This window comes from Cryptomeria japonica, chromosome 11, assembly GCF_030272615.1.
Source record: "Cryptomeria japonica chromosome 11, Sugi_1.0, whole genome shotgun sequence".
Lineage (NCBI taxonomy): Eukaryota > Viridiplantae > Streptophyta > Pinopsida > Cupressales > Cupressaceae > Cryptomeria > Cryptomeria japonica.
The window spans coordinates 729,613,436-729,631,234 of record NC_081415.1 but is presented as its reverse complement, the minus strand read 5'-3'; the positions used below and the strand labels follow the sequence as shown (position 1 = coordinate 729,631,234).

The 17,799-nt window shown below is 35.9% G+C and overlaps 1 protein-coding gene across 2 annotated transcripts; it reads left to right on the top strand.

Moving 5' to 3' along the window:
* Nucleotides 1-5,969: 5,969 nt before the first annotated feature.
* Nucleotides 5,970-11,151, top strand: LOC131072102 (probable methyltransferase PMT17). 2 transcript variants are annotated; one of them, XM_058008158.2, is made up of 7 exons: nucleotides 5,970-6,157; nucleotides 6,352-7,053; nucleotides 8,029-8,239; nucleotides 8,504-8,801; nucleotides 9,051-9,440; nucleotides 9,923-10,000; nucleotides 10,672-11,151. In XM_058008158.2, exons 2-7 carry the CDS (start codon nucleotides 6,361-6,363, stop codon nucleotides 10,898-10,900), a joined length of 1,899 nt encoding a protein of 632 aa, XP_057864141.2. In that variant the 5' UTR covers nucleotides 5,970-6,157; nucleotides 6,352-6,360; the 3' UTR covers nucleotides 10,901-11,151. The 2 variants fall into 2 exon arrangements, with proteins under 2 accessions (XP_057864141.2, XP_057864142.2); XM_058008159.2 differs by having other exon boundaries at nucleotides 5,970-6,247.
* The last annotated feature ends 6,648 nt before the right edge of the window (nucleotides 11,152-17,799 follow it).

The following is a 17,799-nucleotide window of genomic DNA, read 5'->3' as shown; positions in this document are numbered from 1 at the left end:
AAGTATGACTATCCCCTAACGGAGATGGTCTCGCTCCAGATGCACCCGCCCCTGGATCTCTAGGAGGGTCCTGTCTAGGTGGCCCCATAACACCTCGGCTCTCAGACCGTGACCCAGTAGCTCGAGATCGGCTGGATCTCGACTGCGTAAAGCTCTGTACTCGTTGGTCCCTGGGTACTGCAGCCTCATAGTGCCGCCTGTAATACTCCGCCTCCTGGGCTCTCAATGCCAGCTCTCTCAGGGTGTCTCTCATTGGACCACCCGCCGCTACTCTCTGCATGCTGGACACCACCTCCTCTGCTCGTCCCCGCCGCTCTATCTCGGTATCTCGCTCAGTGGTCAACTGAGAAATCTGCCACTGATAGGTCAAAATCTATGCCTGCAGCTGTTGGACAGTAATCTGTAAGGTCCGTATCTGGGCATCCTCCATATGCCCTGGGACCCGAACCTGTAGCGGTACCTGTGCTGGAAGAACCCCTCCCACTCGGCTTGTCCTCGGTGCTAGAGGTGGGAGCACATATGTCCTCCTCCTCTGTGCTGGTCGCATAGCCTCCTCTGTACCCCCCACTGCAACTAGCACCTCCCCCACTCTCCCCTCTCCACTGGCTCTGATAGCCAATCCCCCTCTCCCTCTATCTATCCTCCCCTGTCGCACTGCTCTCTCCACACCCCTATCTCCTCTCCTCACTCTACCTCCTCGCCTCCCTATAGCTCCTCTACCTCCTCCATCATCCCCATCGTCTCCATCATCTCCCCCGTCTCCCTCCTCCTCATCTAAATCAAACGATGGCCTCATCTCCTCAGGATCAGATATCCTGGCCACCGCCCGCACAACAAACAATCGGGCAAACTCATCTGTCATACCCGCATCCTGAATCTCCGGGGCATAGTCCCATATCTGCCCGACCAACCCCACAAACTCCTCCACCGCCACTGCACTATCAATGGTTGGCCCCTAATCAGCCACATCCTGCTGCCGCTGTGCATATATGCACGCTCCCTGAGGAATACCCTGCTGGCGCCCGAACTGTCTCAAAACTTGGGTCACCACAAACCGCTCAATCACGAACGGGGTCCTCCCAATCAGATACCTAGTCATAAATACAAAGGGCATCTCCAGCCCATCCTCCGCCCACACCTCACATCCTGTATACGGTCGCCAGGTAACCGTATCAATGTCATCAAGCACTCTCCTCCAATGCTCTAGTTTGCCCAGCTTACGCTGGACAACTAGACCCTTGTATCCGTAGGCATATGCACATCCTACGGGCCTGTCCCTATTTGCTAGTGGCCTCGCTGCTGGAATGTGCCCCCAGCACCATACCTGTAATAATGTCACGCCAGCTGACAAATTGCTGTAACCGAGGTATACTACCTCATGCAGACCCCTGTATAAATGGGCCAGCATAGCTGATCCCCATGCAAACCTCTGGCCCTGAGTGACCATCTCCTCCAAACTAGCCCCCATCCCACCGAGAATCCCTTTGACTTGCGATCAGGACAAAGGAATCCACCAATGAACCCTGCTAGTACGGATGGCAGCGGTGCATAGTCCAAGTCCAAAAACTCCTGCCATGGGATCTCATAGCTGCAGACGGTATCATCATGAAAAATACGGCGCAGTGCCTCTGTACCACCCTCCTCTAACTGCTCGTAGGGTAGTAGTGCCCCTACTACAGGGATGCGCAGAATCCGGTAACAGTCCTCTGGGGTGATTGTCATCTCTCTCGTGGCAAAATGGAAGGTGTTCGTATCACTGTGCCACCTCTTCGCAAGTGCTGTCAATAGCCCTCGGTTCATAGTGAACCGAGGCATATCCAGGAGAGAAGTCAATCCACATCTCTCAATAATATCAAGATCGGCCTGTGACAACCGTGGTATCAATGTCCACGGTCTGAGAAATCTCTCCCACGACTGAACCACGCTCAATCGCTCCTGTCAACAAGCAAAACAAATCCAATATTAGTTTCCACATCAAAACAAAGATATCAAAATCAAACTTACATCAACAACATGAAACAATTTGCTCATCTATATCAAAGTTCAAAATCCTATCATTTCATATCAACTTGTAACACAACTCAAGTTCTCAATAACCATATCAAAACTTGTAACACAACTCAAGTCTCCAAAATCACATAAACTTGTAAAACAACTCAAGTTTCCCACCCATATCAGCTTGTAACACAACTCAAGTTTCCAACCCATATCGGCTTGTAATACAACTTAGGCTTCACACATTGAACTTGAAACAGAACACGCAAACAAATCATATTTTGATCAAACACAACACATTGATATCTACACATAACTTGACATATCGCAAATCAAAACAAGTTATATCAACACTCATCTTGGACAACCGCATAAAAACATGACAGACAGACCAAATCAAAATTTCAAATCGGCTCATCTCGCAAAATTTTTCCAGATGCGCTAAAACAGATACCCAATGCGCTAAAAAACCCCCACGCGCTAGGCTGTCTTTCCTACGCGCTATTCTTTCTACCCTATGCGCTAGACTGACTCTACGCGCTAAAATTTTCACCCCATGCGCCACCTAACCTACCCTATGCGCTAGACTCTGTCTACGCGCTAATCTACACCTCCTAGGCGCTACCCGTTTGGCCCTGTGCGCTAGGTTAACCCTACGCGCTAAAACCCCTTACCTATGCGAACCCCTGCAACCTCTATGCGTTAGGTCTACCCTACGCGCTAACCTATTGACCCGACGCGCTACCCGACGGCTGCCATGCACTATTATACCTACATGCGCTAACATATTTTTGCTATGCGCTATCCTATCTATTTCGGATGCGACCCCTAAAATTCGACTCGATGCACTACTCTAAACTTCGTATGCGCTAATCTATGCCCTAGACGCGCTAAAACGTTAAACCCGAACTTTGAAAATCAAAAAATGACTAAAAATGACAAAATGAAAAGTCAAAACGGGGTCAAAAATCTTGACTTACTGGTGGTCCACGCGCTACAGGTCTCCGGTACCTTCGAACGCGCTCGAAACGGTGTCTATGATAAGGAATAGGCATTTTCTCTGCAGACCAAATTCTCTTTCTTCAAAGTCAACAAAGCACAAATGAATCTAATTCAAGCCCTTTTCCCCTTTTATAAGAGGAAAATGAAATTAGGGTTAGCCAAATGGACCTGTAATATGGTCGCGGTCTCCCCTATACCATAACATTTGTAACTTATCGGGAGATGAATCAATTTCACCACATTTCACATGCACGAAATCATACACATCATCCGCCACTCATCAAATTAAATCAAAAATTTTCAAAATATTGATTCATCTCCCGAGGGGGCATCACCATCAAAATATCGAATCTGGGGCATCACACATCAAATCAAATCTGGGGCATGACTGACAAATCATAAGAACGACACAAAAATTGCATTTGATCATAAATCACAAAAACACATCATTTTCTTTGAAATAACATGTGCACACATGTCACTTCAAAGAGGGGCAAAATGTAGACGTATAAAAATGACCATACTCCTAAATGAATATTTTATGTTCATTTCTCTATTTAATTAAATCCAATTTAATTAAATAACCCACATTCCTCTATTTAATTAAGTAAATTACTCAATTTATTTAAATTAAATTCACTATATCCATTTAATGAATAAATCATTTTATTCAATTAAATCCCCCCTATCCACTTTTAATTAAATTCAAATTTAATTAAATAGTTATCCTAAATTGAATAAATCTAATTTATTTAATTTCCCCAAATTGCAACCAAATTGAATAAATCATTTAATTCAATTAAATCCTATTATCCCTCCATCCACTTGCAAAATCCTACATCTCCCACTTGCCTTCCTAAACCCCTTTCTAATCCCTTCTAGAATCTTCTAATCGCTTCTAATTAACCTAACCCCTCCTCTAAACTTTGTCACATCCCTAAGCAAAGGGAAGTCACTTCTCAAAACCTCAAAGTCTTTGATAACCATTAAAGGCTTCAAGTCTTCAACCACTAAATTCCTCAAAGTCTTTGATAACCATTGAAGGCTTTCAACCTTCAACCACTTAATCCCCAAAGTCTCCAATAACCATTAATGGTTAACTCAAACCCTCCTACATGGTTAAAACATTTGTTTTGACTCAACCTTCATCTAACCCAAGGGTCTCATCAGGCCTTTAATGCTTTGACCATGATTATCTCTTAATTATTTGCACAAAGGTTTATCCTTGGATTAACTCTTAATCCAGTGGGTAATCTTAATTTAGACTTGACCCTTAGCCTCTAGATAACCATGAGGTCTTCTTAGGCATTCAATGTCTCCAACCCCTTCTCTCAATCCAACCCTATGTTGACACTTGTCACCATTTCATTGGTGCCAATTACAAATATGGATCCCCAACTTTCAAACTCAACCCTTGATTAAACCATTCAATCTTGACCATCCATTGCCCTATTTTTGCTATAAATAGAGCTCTCATTCCTCCATTTTCAAGAATCATCCTTCAAATTTGTAGCATCACACTTATGCTCAAATACATTCAAACTTTCTTATATCATTTTATGCTTATCATTTAGCCTCTCTTTAAATCAGGAATTAGACTAAATATGCATGTTTAGAATAATTTCTTTATCATTTTAGATCAATCATAGACTAAATATAGTATGCTAGGATAGTATTCATACTAATCTTGTCATCTTATCATTTAGTTTATTGCATTTTAAAATCATACATAGCTTATAACACATTTCATTCTAAAAATCTATCGGAGCATCCCTCGTTCTTGCATTTGCCATCCCTGAACCATTTTGCTCAGTGATCTGAGAGCAAAAACATTGGTTTGAGGGACATTGTGAGATAGAGAACCATGGGACCCACCTTGGGAAGTTGAGTAATACTATGTTACTCCATAGCTTGCACCAAGAAGTCCTGTGTGTGTGTGTGTGGACTAGTTTCTAACAATATTTTCACATATTAAATTCTACCAGCCCACTTTTCCCGCATACAATTACAATGTTGGTTTTTAGGGCAACAAACAAAGTCGACCTTTCTAGATTTTTATTGTTGTTGATAACAACATAATTTGTTGTCCATTTTCTATTGTTAGATATATCAAACCTATCATTTCATTTATGTCACAGTTTGGGGGTTTTTGGTGAAGCTTTGCCTAAAATAGTGTTGATTGGCAATGCACGCAGACATCATTTTGCTTCCAATTCCTAAATAATTGATTGCAGAAGTCTATTTATTGTATGAACCATCTTATAACAATAAATAAAAGTTCATTTCCTTGCTGCAAATGTGTAAAATCAATTTACTTCAGTTTGTGCAAATATATTGGCTTTTTGGATGTGAATGTTCAATCAATTTCCTTGGCAACGTTGATGCAAGTTTTTAAAATTTTAAAAAAGATTAAATCTAAGGCTTTGAAAGAATAATCCGATCTAATATAAATTGTGTAAGGGATATTACACTTGACATACATGAAATCAAGGTGTGTGGCTACTAGTTCCTCTTCTCTACCTATCCTTAGCCACATATTTTGGGTAGAACAAGTATGCTATTGCAAAGACAACCTCACAATCACAAACTAATCTTCAAACATGAAAGGGGTCATAACACTTTAGATAATATGTGCATGGAAGTACATACATATATAGATATGCATAATAAATAAACAAATAAGATGAATGTATGAAAACATATAATCATATAAATAAGATTAAGTGACAAGTATATTAAAAAAAATATAAAATAAATGAATAATAAAAAAAACAAAAACTTATATTAAAACATTATCCTCAAAATTAACACAAAATTAACTAAATAAATTAACCAAATATAATTTTCCTTGTATTTACCCACATTAGTTTTGATCATTCTCTACATTAGGTTTGATCATTTTACTTCATGTAGTCCAACATGTGGCCCATGTCGAAAAGAACCTTGGTACATGATACATTTACTTTTTAACATTTTTTTCATCTGTTCTTTAAGCTTTAGATGTTTCTAGCATGGTTTTTACCCTTCTGTTTTGAACGAGTTTTTATAAATGAAGTTAGGCCAAAACGCAGACCGTGTCCCTCTATTACGCGTATAACTAACAAGACGCCCCTGGTTTGAAGCCACTCGGATGTTCACAGGGTGACGTGGTCCTGTAGTTGTAAGCCTCACATTAAAACCAGCAATCTGGATTTCATTTTTTGTTTGTTTGTTCATCAAGAAGCTTTTGAATCAACTGAATCAAAACAGGGTAAAGGAATGAATATGCTAAGCATAGAATGAGATAACAGTTTAAATCTGCAGATTTCAACGAGTTTGCCGAAGGTATTCATTTGGGTGTTTTGATTTTTGCAGGAAGGCAGTATGGGGAAGGAGTACAATGGATCTCCCAAGCTTCACTTGCTGGCTGATTCCAAGAATCGAAGAATACCTTGGTACTTAGGAGTCTTTGGGCTCTGTGTTCTGTTTTACTTCTTGGGTTCCTGGAAGAACGCCAGGACTCCGTCAACAGACATGGCCAAGACTAACTTGGGTGTCTGCAATTCTGCTGCCCCGAAAGGCTCATCATCACCATCACCATCATCTTCGTCTGTTAAACTAGATTTCGATGCTCACCATACAGTGGGGAGTAATGAGAGTCTTACAGAAGGCAAAATGACATTTAAGCCTTGCAGCATGAAGTATAGTGAGTACACGCCTTGCCAAGATCCAGTGAGATCTCGTAAGTATAGTAGAGAGAAGCTGATGTACAGAGAACGCCATTGCCCAGCAAAGAATGATGTCCTTAAATGCCTCATTCCTGCTCCTCCAGGGTATAAAAACCCCTTTTCATGGCCCAGAAGTAGAGATTATGCTTGGTTTGCCAATGTACCACACAGAGAGCTTACGATAGAGAAGGCCGTGCAGAACTGGATCCAGGTTGAGGGCGACAAGTTCCGGTTTCCAGGTGGTGGAACCATGTTTCCTCGCGGTGCAGATGCTTACATTGATGACATCAATAATTTGATTCCTTTGACAGATGGATCTATCAGGACTGCCATTGACACTGGTTGTGGAGTGAGTGTTCTATCTTGTCTCGTCTGTTTATTTTTCTATTCATTGTTTATCATTATATGGATTGTCATTTCTGTGCCGCCAATAGCTCGGAAGGCTTTATAATGTATACTTAGAACATAACCGGTTGGGAAGTTTTGATTATCTGATTCTTGGACGGTATGGGTGTAGCTTAAAGAATGTAAAATGGTATATAGCAATGAAAGGACTAATTGATTCTTGGAACTGATTTGATTTTTTCTACTGGTCTGATGATCTGTAAGAGACCAATGACTAGTATTTCCTGATTTACATGCTTGTTGAAATCCAAATAGCAGTAGCCTTTTATCTTTTGAGGGGTTGTTTGTAAGTACCATCGTAGGTCCCTATATTGCAAGATTTTGAAATATGGCAATATCTCTGGGGATAGAAAACAGATCTTTCAATCGATTATTACCAGCTCAGAGGGCATGCAGATTTTCTGCTTTCCGCGACACTGCATCTTTTAGGGAGGTACTCGAGACACTCGTGCCCTAATTTTATGGTTATTACTAACTTAACATTTTGGTGCCGAAATCTGTAGATTGTTAGCTCTTTCGGCTAATCTCAGAGAGGATTAAATAGTTCTGGTACAAGATGTTCTTGCCTTAAGAACCTTTTGTGAGATCCTTTTTAATTCATGAGAAGGTCTATATCTAGATAGACTTGATAGGAAAAATAAGTTGTCTTTACTTCCCCTCCGACAGAGATCTGTTGCGTAAGCAATTATATATGTGACTCTAGCTGTTCTTGTATAACTTTTGTTTGAAACAAATTAAAATTTCTCATGGATCGGATTGTGTATCTTCCTAGACACATATCCTTTACATTCTGTCCTATGAAGGGTTGTGCATATATCTTTATTTGCGTAAACAAGTGAAATTGAAACTGCCTGTTCATTTGATTACAAATATCAGGTAACAGAATTGGAAGCTTATCCATTTTCTCAAACGTTTGCAGGTTGCTAGTTGGGGCGCCTATCTGCTAAAAAGAAATATTTTAACCATGTCCTTTGCGCCAAGGGATACACATGAAGCACAAGTGCAGTTTGCTCTGGAACGTGGGGTCCCAGCTATGATTGGGATCATGGCTACTGAAAGGATGCCATATCCAGCAAGATCCTTTGATATGGCTCACTGTTCTCGTTGTCTGATTCCATGGAAAGGATATGGTAATTTCTTAAAGCAAATACTGTTGAAGTAGAAATACTTTACTGTGGAATAAAGCTTATTTGTCTAGCTTTGTGCACATGAATTCCTGAGAAGTATGTAGGATCTTTGATTCCATCATGATTATTTTTGCTCCATGATTTGGTTTTCGTTATTCTAGAAATTATTAATTTCTATAAGGCTGTGTAAATTTGGTTTCCATGTTTTATATTTGAAAGAAGTGCAGTTACATATTGTCTCTGATGGGCCTATGGTTTTTCCACCAGATGGTATCTATTTATTGGAAGTGGACAGGGTATTGAGACCTGGTGGCTTTTGGATTTTATCTGGTCCTCCTATTAATTGGCAAAAACATCACAGGGGTTGGGAAAGAACTCCAGAGGACTTGAAAGCAGAGCAAGATGCAATTGAAGATGTTGCCGAACGTCTGTGTTGGAAAAAGGTTGTTCAAAAGGGTGACCTTGCCATATGGCAAAAGCCCACAAACCATATTGAATGTGTAAAAAGCAGAAGTGTTTACAAGGCTCCTCATATTTGTAAAGATGACAACCCTGATATTGCTTGGTATGTGATTTTGTCCATTTTGATTTCAGCAATCATTTGCTTTTGATTCTCCAAAAAATTGCAAAAAGTTTTCAGATATGAGACATTATAAAGAATTTGGGATAGAAAATCTCTTGAGGCAACTTTTAGGGAAAAGTTGGGAGTGAAATGTCAATTTACAAGATCTTTTTTGTTGCATAGTGTTGATTGATGTGTTTTCAGTGTTAAGTGCACTCGTTAACAATTTGAATTTTGTGTGTTGAATGAAAGGTATAAGAAGATGGAAACCTGTATAACACCACTTCCAGAGGTCAATGATGTAAACAGTGTTGCAGGCGGGGCCTTAGAAAAATGGCCAAAACGTGTAACAGCTGTCCCTCCCAGAATAAGCAGTGGCACTCTACCTGGAATTACAGCTGAAAAGTTCAATGAGGATACTAAACTGTGGAATGCCAGAGTGTCATACTACAAAAAGCTGAATGGCCGTCTTGCCCAAGGAAGATACCGAAATATCATGGATATGAATGCTGGTTTGGGAGGCTTTGCTGCTGCCTTGGCAAATGATCCTGTCTGGGTCATGAACGTGGTTCCATCAGATGCAAAACAAAATACTCTTGGTGTCATCTATGAGAGGGGATTGATTGGTACTTATCAGAACTGGTAAGCAACATATTTTTGTGCATGCTCCCCACTGAAGAATGGATCCACTCACAATGGCTCACATGAACATATCTCTTAGTATCTCCTGTTGGCTACAAACATCTTGAATATGTTTTGTCAACATTATAGTATCAATCCGTTTGTGCATCTTAGAATTACAATCTGTGTGACAATGTGAACCGAAGGAGCAGCTTCCAAGTTGAATAAGTTTGTTGTTTGATCAATACAGTTCCTAACAACTGTATCATATTCCCCACTTCCTCTAAATCTGTTTAGTCCATAAAACTAGAAAAATTACATGTCTAGCAGTTTCAATTTGAAATTTCTCTAAAGCCTTGACCATAATTATTGCATACAACCTAAAATGTTGTAAATAGATGATATAAGAGGAGCATACATGGTTTTGGCCCTCGAATTTGATGAGAATGATATCTTTTGAGCCTATTTGGATGGTATGACAAGGGCATGCTTTTGGATTGCAGGTGTGAGGCTTTTTCAACATATCCCAGAACTTATGACATGATTCACAGCAGTGGTGTCTTCAGCATGTACCAAGACAGGTAATTGACCATTTCAATGTTCATTTATTAGCTAAAGTAGAAATCCTCCATGGGTATGTTAAAGATAATCCATGGTAGCAAAAAATGGTAAGAAATCGTGATTTCTTGTAAGAACTCAAAAATTGGCCTCATGAATGTTTTTTTTTCAGTAGAAAATCACAGGTGTTTTATTCAAATGCTGTCAATGGTTCTGACAAGGGAAGTCACAATTAAATAAGAAAACTGGGGCTTCCTGGTTATTTTTTCCCTGAGTTTTTCCCAACTAAACCCTAATTTCAGTTTTTATCTTTTGTTTTGCTGACTTATTACCAAGAGCCATTTAATTCCCCGAATCCTAGCAACCAAGTCTGCAACAGTTTTCCTTGAATAGTTGAAACACTGTGGACTATGTTTAGCCCATTGGCTATTTCTATTACTGTTAGTTTCAAAAGTTAGATTCACCAAAATTGGTAATGTCTTTTAGAAATATAGCCAATTTTAATTTAGTCTATTTCTTTTTTGACTCAAATAGGACCACGTTTGCAGAAAATTTTAGATACTATAATGATGGTGACTTTTGAGATCCTTTTGGCTAAATTGGTCTGTAGGACCTATCAAACTGTATCTATTTAGCTACAAATTTGTTTCTATACTTTGTAAGCTTTAATGACAATTTGATTTACTTTATGCAGGTGTGACATTACTGACATTCTACTTGAAATGGACCGAATCTTACGTCCTGAAGGGACTGTGATATTTAGAGATGTGGTTGATGTTCTTGTGAAAGTAAAAGCCTTGACTGATGGGATGAGATGGCAAAGTCAGATAATGGATCATGAGACTGGCCCCTTCAATCAAGAGAAAATCTTGGTTGCTGTTAAGAATTATTGGACAGGCAAACCAGAAGAAGAAAGCTCCTAAGGGCTCCTATCATATTTGTATTAGATTTGTGATTTTGTGGGTGTTATTTTCTTCACTTTTTTTTGAGAATGTGAGAGAAATGGCAATGTTAGCTCTCTGTTCTCAGATTTTGTACAATTCCCAATTGTAGCCAGTCTGGCAGACATCTTTTTCATTTGTGTTTTTAGGATGGGTATCAGTGGTGTCTCATTTGCTTGTCGTGTCATTCTTTGGAGCATTATGAAATAAGATCTAAGAGTTCTTATTTTCAAGGTTCTGTCAAACAGTTGTGTTTTGGCCTCTTGCTAATCTGTTTTTTTTGTTGTGATACTTTTACTTGTAGAAAAGGTCTACATAAAGTTTTAAATACAATACTTATACATAATTAACATTAAAATATTAGTTTATATAATTTAGTAATATTTTTAATCTTTATAATTAAAATTGTAAAAGTAATACACAAACTAAATTTATATTGACTGGATGACAAAAATAATGAATGTAGATTTGAATCTCCAACTTCAATTAGTGCATGAATAAAAACACGTGGCCAAAAGTTACAAGGGCTATGCTATTAGGATCTCTTCATGATATAAAAAGAAACATGTAACGAGTATGATATATTATATTTCTTATATATATTGATATTAGACTAATCTTTATTTTAAAAATATTACAAGACTAGAATAATATATATATTAATTATATAATAGTATTTATTTTTTAATATAAATACATTAAAAGTTTAAATATATATTGATGTGGTAAGATATTACAAGATAACATATATCTAATAATGTTTATTATATTTTTACATATAAAAACAAAACAAAAGAATTGTTTAAATAATAAATGGTGTTTTTTACAAAAATAAAATTAAAAGTTATATAACAATATAAAATAATTTTTCAAATAAAAATAAAATAGATGATATAAAATAAAACAAAATATTAAAATTAAAACTTGTGTTCATTATATATGTAATAAATAAAATAATTTGAAATAAATTGAAACTGATATTTTGGGTGTTTTTAACTAGATGTTTTAAAGATATTTATACAGGTTGATGCTTTAGATAAATTAAATAGGTGTATATGACAATTGAGTAATGTATGATTGAAATAGATTGAATTGAACAAGATAGGTCTAGGTTTACATTGACTTTAATTTAGGTGGATTATGATGGTTGTGATACTATGATAGAGAGTTTCATTGAGAAAGACAAAAATAATTAAGATAGGTTTAGGTTTTCATTGACGTTAATGTAGGTGGATTATGATTGTTGTGATATGTGATAGAGTTTAGCTGAGTAAGACAAAAATAACTGAGAGTATGAGACAAATATATTTTGCATGGTTCTTTTCAATTATATGGCTTTGTCCTAAGCAAAGACAAAAATAATTGAGAGTATGAAACAAATATATTTTGCATGGTTCTTCTCAATTATATGGCTTTGTCCTAAGCAAAGACAAAAATAATTGAGAGTATGAAACAAATATATTTTGCATGGTTCTTCTCAATTATATGGCTTTGTCCTAAGCAAAGATAAACCATTGGCACTTATAGAAAATTTTAGCTAGAATGATTGTTGTGCAAGAAAAAATGGTTGGTGCTATGAAGCATGGTGGAACTTGCTATAATAGAGTGGAAATTGGTGCTATGAAGAAAATTTTGTTAGTTGAAATTATAGGCAATGCACACAAATACTATTTTTTGTATGTCTTAATTATTAATTAGAAGTTCTCATATATGTTGAAATGAACTAAGGTGACATCCTTGAATGTAACCCTACACCAAACAATTTGAAATCTTAGGTGTGTGACAAGTAATGATCATTTTCTAAAAGGCTCGTATAGAAATTGTTAATAGAGGGATAATGTTGCAACCACAATCCATTCTAGAGGAAAGAACTATAGGCACACTCGAGTCTAAGATGACAATGGTCTAGGAATTAGATCACAAGTGTTCTAAACTTAGTGATATTACATAATAATGTTGGATTTAGATTTAGGATCAACAAATAGGTTAAAAAGGACCAATTTAATATGAACACCACACATCAATAACATCTACACAAAAGAATATAATATAAAAGAAAAATATTAAAATATAATCTTTTCTCCTTTACAACTATTCACTTTATTCACCATCATAATATTTAATTTTTTTAATCAGATTTGATGAACGCATCTCAAAAACTCTACCCAACAAAAAAGATTCCTTACGTTGAGTTGAGTTTTAAAAGTTAAAAAGAGCTTTCGAAGAGAAAATTTATCTTCTTGACCACCAAAGTCACTGTGGGCCAACAGATCAGCCATTATATCAAAGTTTTTTTTTTTTTTTTTTCTTAATTTGTTTTCTTGTTTTTATTAGATATTTTATTTTTTTAAATTGAATTTATTCTTTTATTTTTTATTGAGGAAATATTTAATAAAAAATAGTAAGAGGACTGCAAAAAAATTGAATTTATTCTTTAGCTAAAAAGTTTTTATTCCCAATAAAAACTCTCTTTTTAATTCATAAAAATTAACGTAGACAACTTTACTTGTGAAAAATGAATGATGAGACCAGCTGTGTGAAGTCATCGTTTTGTGTGAGGTTGGTCGCCTAATTTGGTGGGTGCGACTCAAACATTTTTTAAGTCACATCATTTTGAATAATAATAAAAAACATGTTTTTTAAGTCACATCGTTTTGAATAATAATAATAATAATAAAAATAATATTTGTGATGTGATGGCCACTTTTATTACCTAGTCGTACCAATTTTTCTTCTTTTTTAATTTTCTTCTTTTTCGATGGATGGATTGGTATGATTCCCCTTGGACTTGGACAATAAGTGGGATATTCTTTAACAACTTGTACGATAAAACATTCCATTAAAGCCTTTTTTGGTGAGCTTTTATAGCGGATCATAATTACACCTTATTTATTGTCTTTCCCATGTCAAGTTTTCTAATTTGTTAAATTATAGGTCATAGATGTTACGTTTCTACAATTTATGAAATAATAATCAATTATTTCAGGATTAGATTGTGTGTGAGTTTTTACATCAACATTTCAGATCACACTTTGTGATCCATAATCGGGATGAAAAAAGTTAGAGAGCATGCAGAGTGAAAAAATGAATCATGGAGTGTGATCCGAAACGTTGATGCAAAAACTCACACAATCTAATCCGGAAGCAACTGATTAATAGTTAGGGGAAAGGAAAGGAAAGGAAAGGGTCTTTTATAGTCCACGATGCCAACCATCTATGTATGGGTCTCTAGATGGGTTAGAGCCCTATGGGAAGAATTCATTAGTTGAGCGCTCTAATTTTGTGCTTCTCAAAATTCTATATTGAAATTTCAAATCACTCTCAAATTTTTACAATAAGTTTCTTTCTTATAAATAAGGTTTCAAGGTCATGTTATCAAATATGATGCCATATCGACATGCTTTTTGACGAGGTGTCCAAAAAGGCCAAAAAAAAGAAGTGAGATCAATATTTATGCACTAAGCTATGTTTTATTGGTGGACTAATATGGCATCACATGATTTGTTGCTTTTTAGATCTAATAAATACATTTCATTCAATAATGGGTAGTCATGACCAGGGCCACCAACTTTAAAGTCACAACTATTGGTACAATATTGTTAAAAACATTGGACTTTAAATCAAAAAGTGCTATAACAAATATTAGAACATGCTTTCTTTATTTGTACTTTATTCATTTGCTTGATTCAATATTAATTTTTTTTTTTGGAAAATGCTCAACTATTGGGTCCTTTTTCTGGTCTTAAAAAATTATTCAAAAGTAAACATGTTATTTTTATAATATATGAATATTTTGAAGTATTTTATAAAATAAAAGAGTATTAATGATTTTTTTATTAAACAAATTTGTTATATATATAAGTTAGGAGGTATTGGAGCACGTGATGGGTAGGAGAGTTGGCTTGGGCATTGGGTTTGCTCCCCATTGGTCTCGAGTTCGACTCTTTGAACTTGATGTTTATACAATGTGTGTAATGCACTAGCCCTTACCCACATCCCAAGGATTAGTCTTGCCTTAGCTTGCCTAAAAAATGGGTGTCAGGTTGGGTGGTGGGGATACCCTCAACATTAAAACAAAAAAAAGTTAGGAGGTATTGGAAATAAGTTAATTACAATATTGAGTGAAGAAGAGTATTAGTTAGGTTAAGTTAAAACAAAATGGTATTTACTTAACTTTGTTAATACTATTTTTTTATAGAACTTTAGTTTGTAAGGTGTTTTCTGATTTCTCTAACGATCAATTTGCTTCTCGAGGAAGGGTCGATGAATAGTGGTGTTGATAGATACTGATGGCTAGCTTCTCCTATCGAATTCTTGGCACCCACCTGCCCATACAATATTAGGGCTCCCCATAGAATAGTAGGGGATATCACTATAGATGTTGTGATATTAGGTTTTTTTTTGTTGATGAAGCTTTTGTCTTATTTTACATACTTGGTTCATAAACTAGGATGTATATTCCACATTTAATTATCTAGGAACATATTATGATGTTTTATTCTCTTTAGTACATTTAAACAAACATGTCTACCATCTACAATGGTTGTCAATACTTAAAACAAATGCAATGATAAATATTAGAGATCTCAATAGCTACACATGCATAAATCAAACATAACAAACAATGTTCGACATTAAACACGAATATATGACATTGGAGAAATATTTCTTTAAGTGAAAAACTTCCAATTGAAAGGGTAACTACTCCTTGTTCCACTATGCAATTTACTAAAAGTTGCCTATATTTTGACATACTAACACTATAATTTTAAGTATGCAAAAAATTATTTCATTAGTCTCCTACAAGATCTTACTAGTTTAATATTTCTATCATTTAGTCTACTTGCAACCTTAGATTTTTGTAATTTCTTAAGCAAGATAAGTAAAGCTGAACATGTTTATGCGTGTTAAGGGTTGCTTCTAGCTAGGCACTACTGACCTAAATTAATATGCTAATGACTTGTAAATCCACATATATATATATATATATATATATATATATATATATATATATATATATATATTTATAGCCTAAATTAAGCCACACAAGTTCTCAAGAATAACTAAGGCTATTCCTATATATTTAGTTGCTTGTATACTTACAAAATTATATCCTTTTAAAAGTTGAGTAAGAGGAGTTAAAATAATACCTATAAGATCGTTCATTTTATTAGTAAATTGTGTGTTGCTATGCAAGCACACACAACCACCCAGCTCCATGTTGATATAGACTTTTAATAATTAGATTGAAATTGTGTTGGTAAATGTGATCTAATAGCCTATTAGGTTGAAAATCGACATTATTGACCTAAGTAAGATTTGTAAGAAAAGTTGTAAGAGTGCCACAAGTTAAGTCTAATATATACATTCCAAGCCCAAAATTTGGTGAAGAAAGCATGAATTTAGTATAGTTGACATAGAAAGAGACATGCAAAATACATATTTGACATAAAAAAAACTTGTACAACACCTCTTAATGGATCAAAAAGTATGAGACACATGTTAGGGACACATCTTTACCACATAAAAGATACACGTATGCATACATGTGCTGCACATAGAGCATATATGTAATACAATATAAGGATATGTAGAGTGAATGAGAGATATAAGAGAATTTAGATCATGAAAATGTAAAGAGTGAAATGTATGTATGATATAAATATATGACAACATTGCAAGAACATGTGATCTTGAGATGATATATGATCCTATCCTCATGTGATATATTTGTTGTGAGCACACATGTATGGAATCTATGTATTAATTTTAAATTGATATACCTATTTGTATATACAAGCTACTTTCTCCTAACAAACTAACAATAAGAATAAGATGATGTCAATCCAAAAACCTGTGAAGATTGTTGTAGAACAAGATCCATGGGAATGTAGATGGGATGAGAACACTGATGTGGCTATTATGAAAGAGGAGAAATGCCCTCTAGATAATCCTCCAAATATGCAATCTAAGACTCCATAAACAAGGATGATATATCTGTAAGATATGAATCCCACGTAGATATGTTTGTAAGAAAATGGATGTCCTGAGCACTACATTGAATCATTGGGTGCCATGCATGTGACAATGACAAGCTAATCAAGGACAACAAAATATGTAAATGAGATCTCAAGATGAGGAGTAAGAACTGGGAGACAAGCCTTTGATTGATCTAAACATGCAAGACTTGTAATATACTCAAGCTCCTCTAAAGTATCATCATCATAGGGTATTCAATCTACATGTTTAAGGGGGATAAGGCAATCTGTTGCAAGATCATTTGGGAATGGAGAGATATGGGGATCTCCATGGATCTCCCAAAGTTGAGTCCAAAGTGTGTAGGGATAATTAATGTCTGATATAACACACATAGTGTCAGGATCCACACTAGAACAAATCAATCCTGCAACATGGTCTATGATAATATCCCAAGTTGATATATCCCTTGGTGTGGTTGGTTTAGATACGAGTCCATACAAATAAGAACAAATATCTAGCTACCTAAGATGTGTTAGGATTTGATTTTGCTAGGAAACATAATTATCCTTTGTTAAGATGACAACAATAGGATGAACAAAAAACCCATGATTACTCCCCCCAAAAAATGTCATACCCAAATAGCCTCAGTGCATGCAAACTAAATCAAATGATATTGTCTCATGCAAAAAGATCCTTTCTAGGTGCCAAATTGTTCAAGTAATTGACTAGTATCTAAAAACACAAAAAATGAATAAAATGTTGTATAGCATGGTGAAAATAGGTGATCCACAAATTAAGGTCAGAATTCACTAATTTTCACACAACACATTAAAGGAAGAGAACCCAATATATCCAACCTCAATTCCATTAGGAAAAGGGTTTGAATGCAAATTGGATTCTAC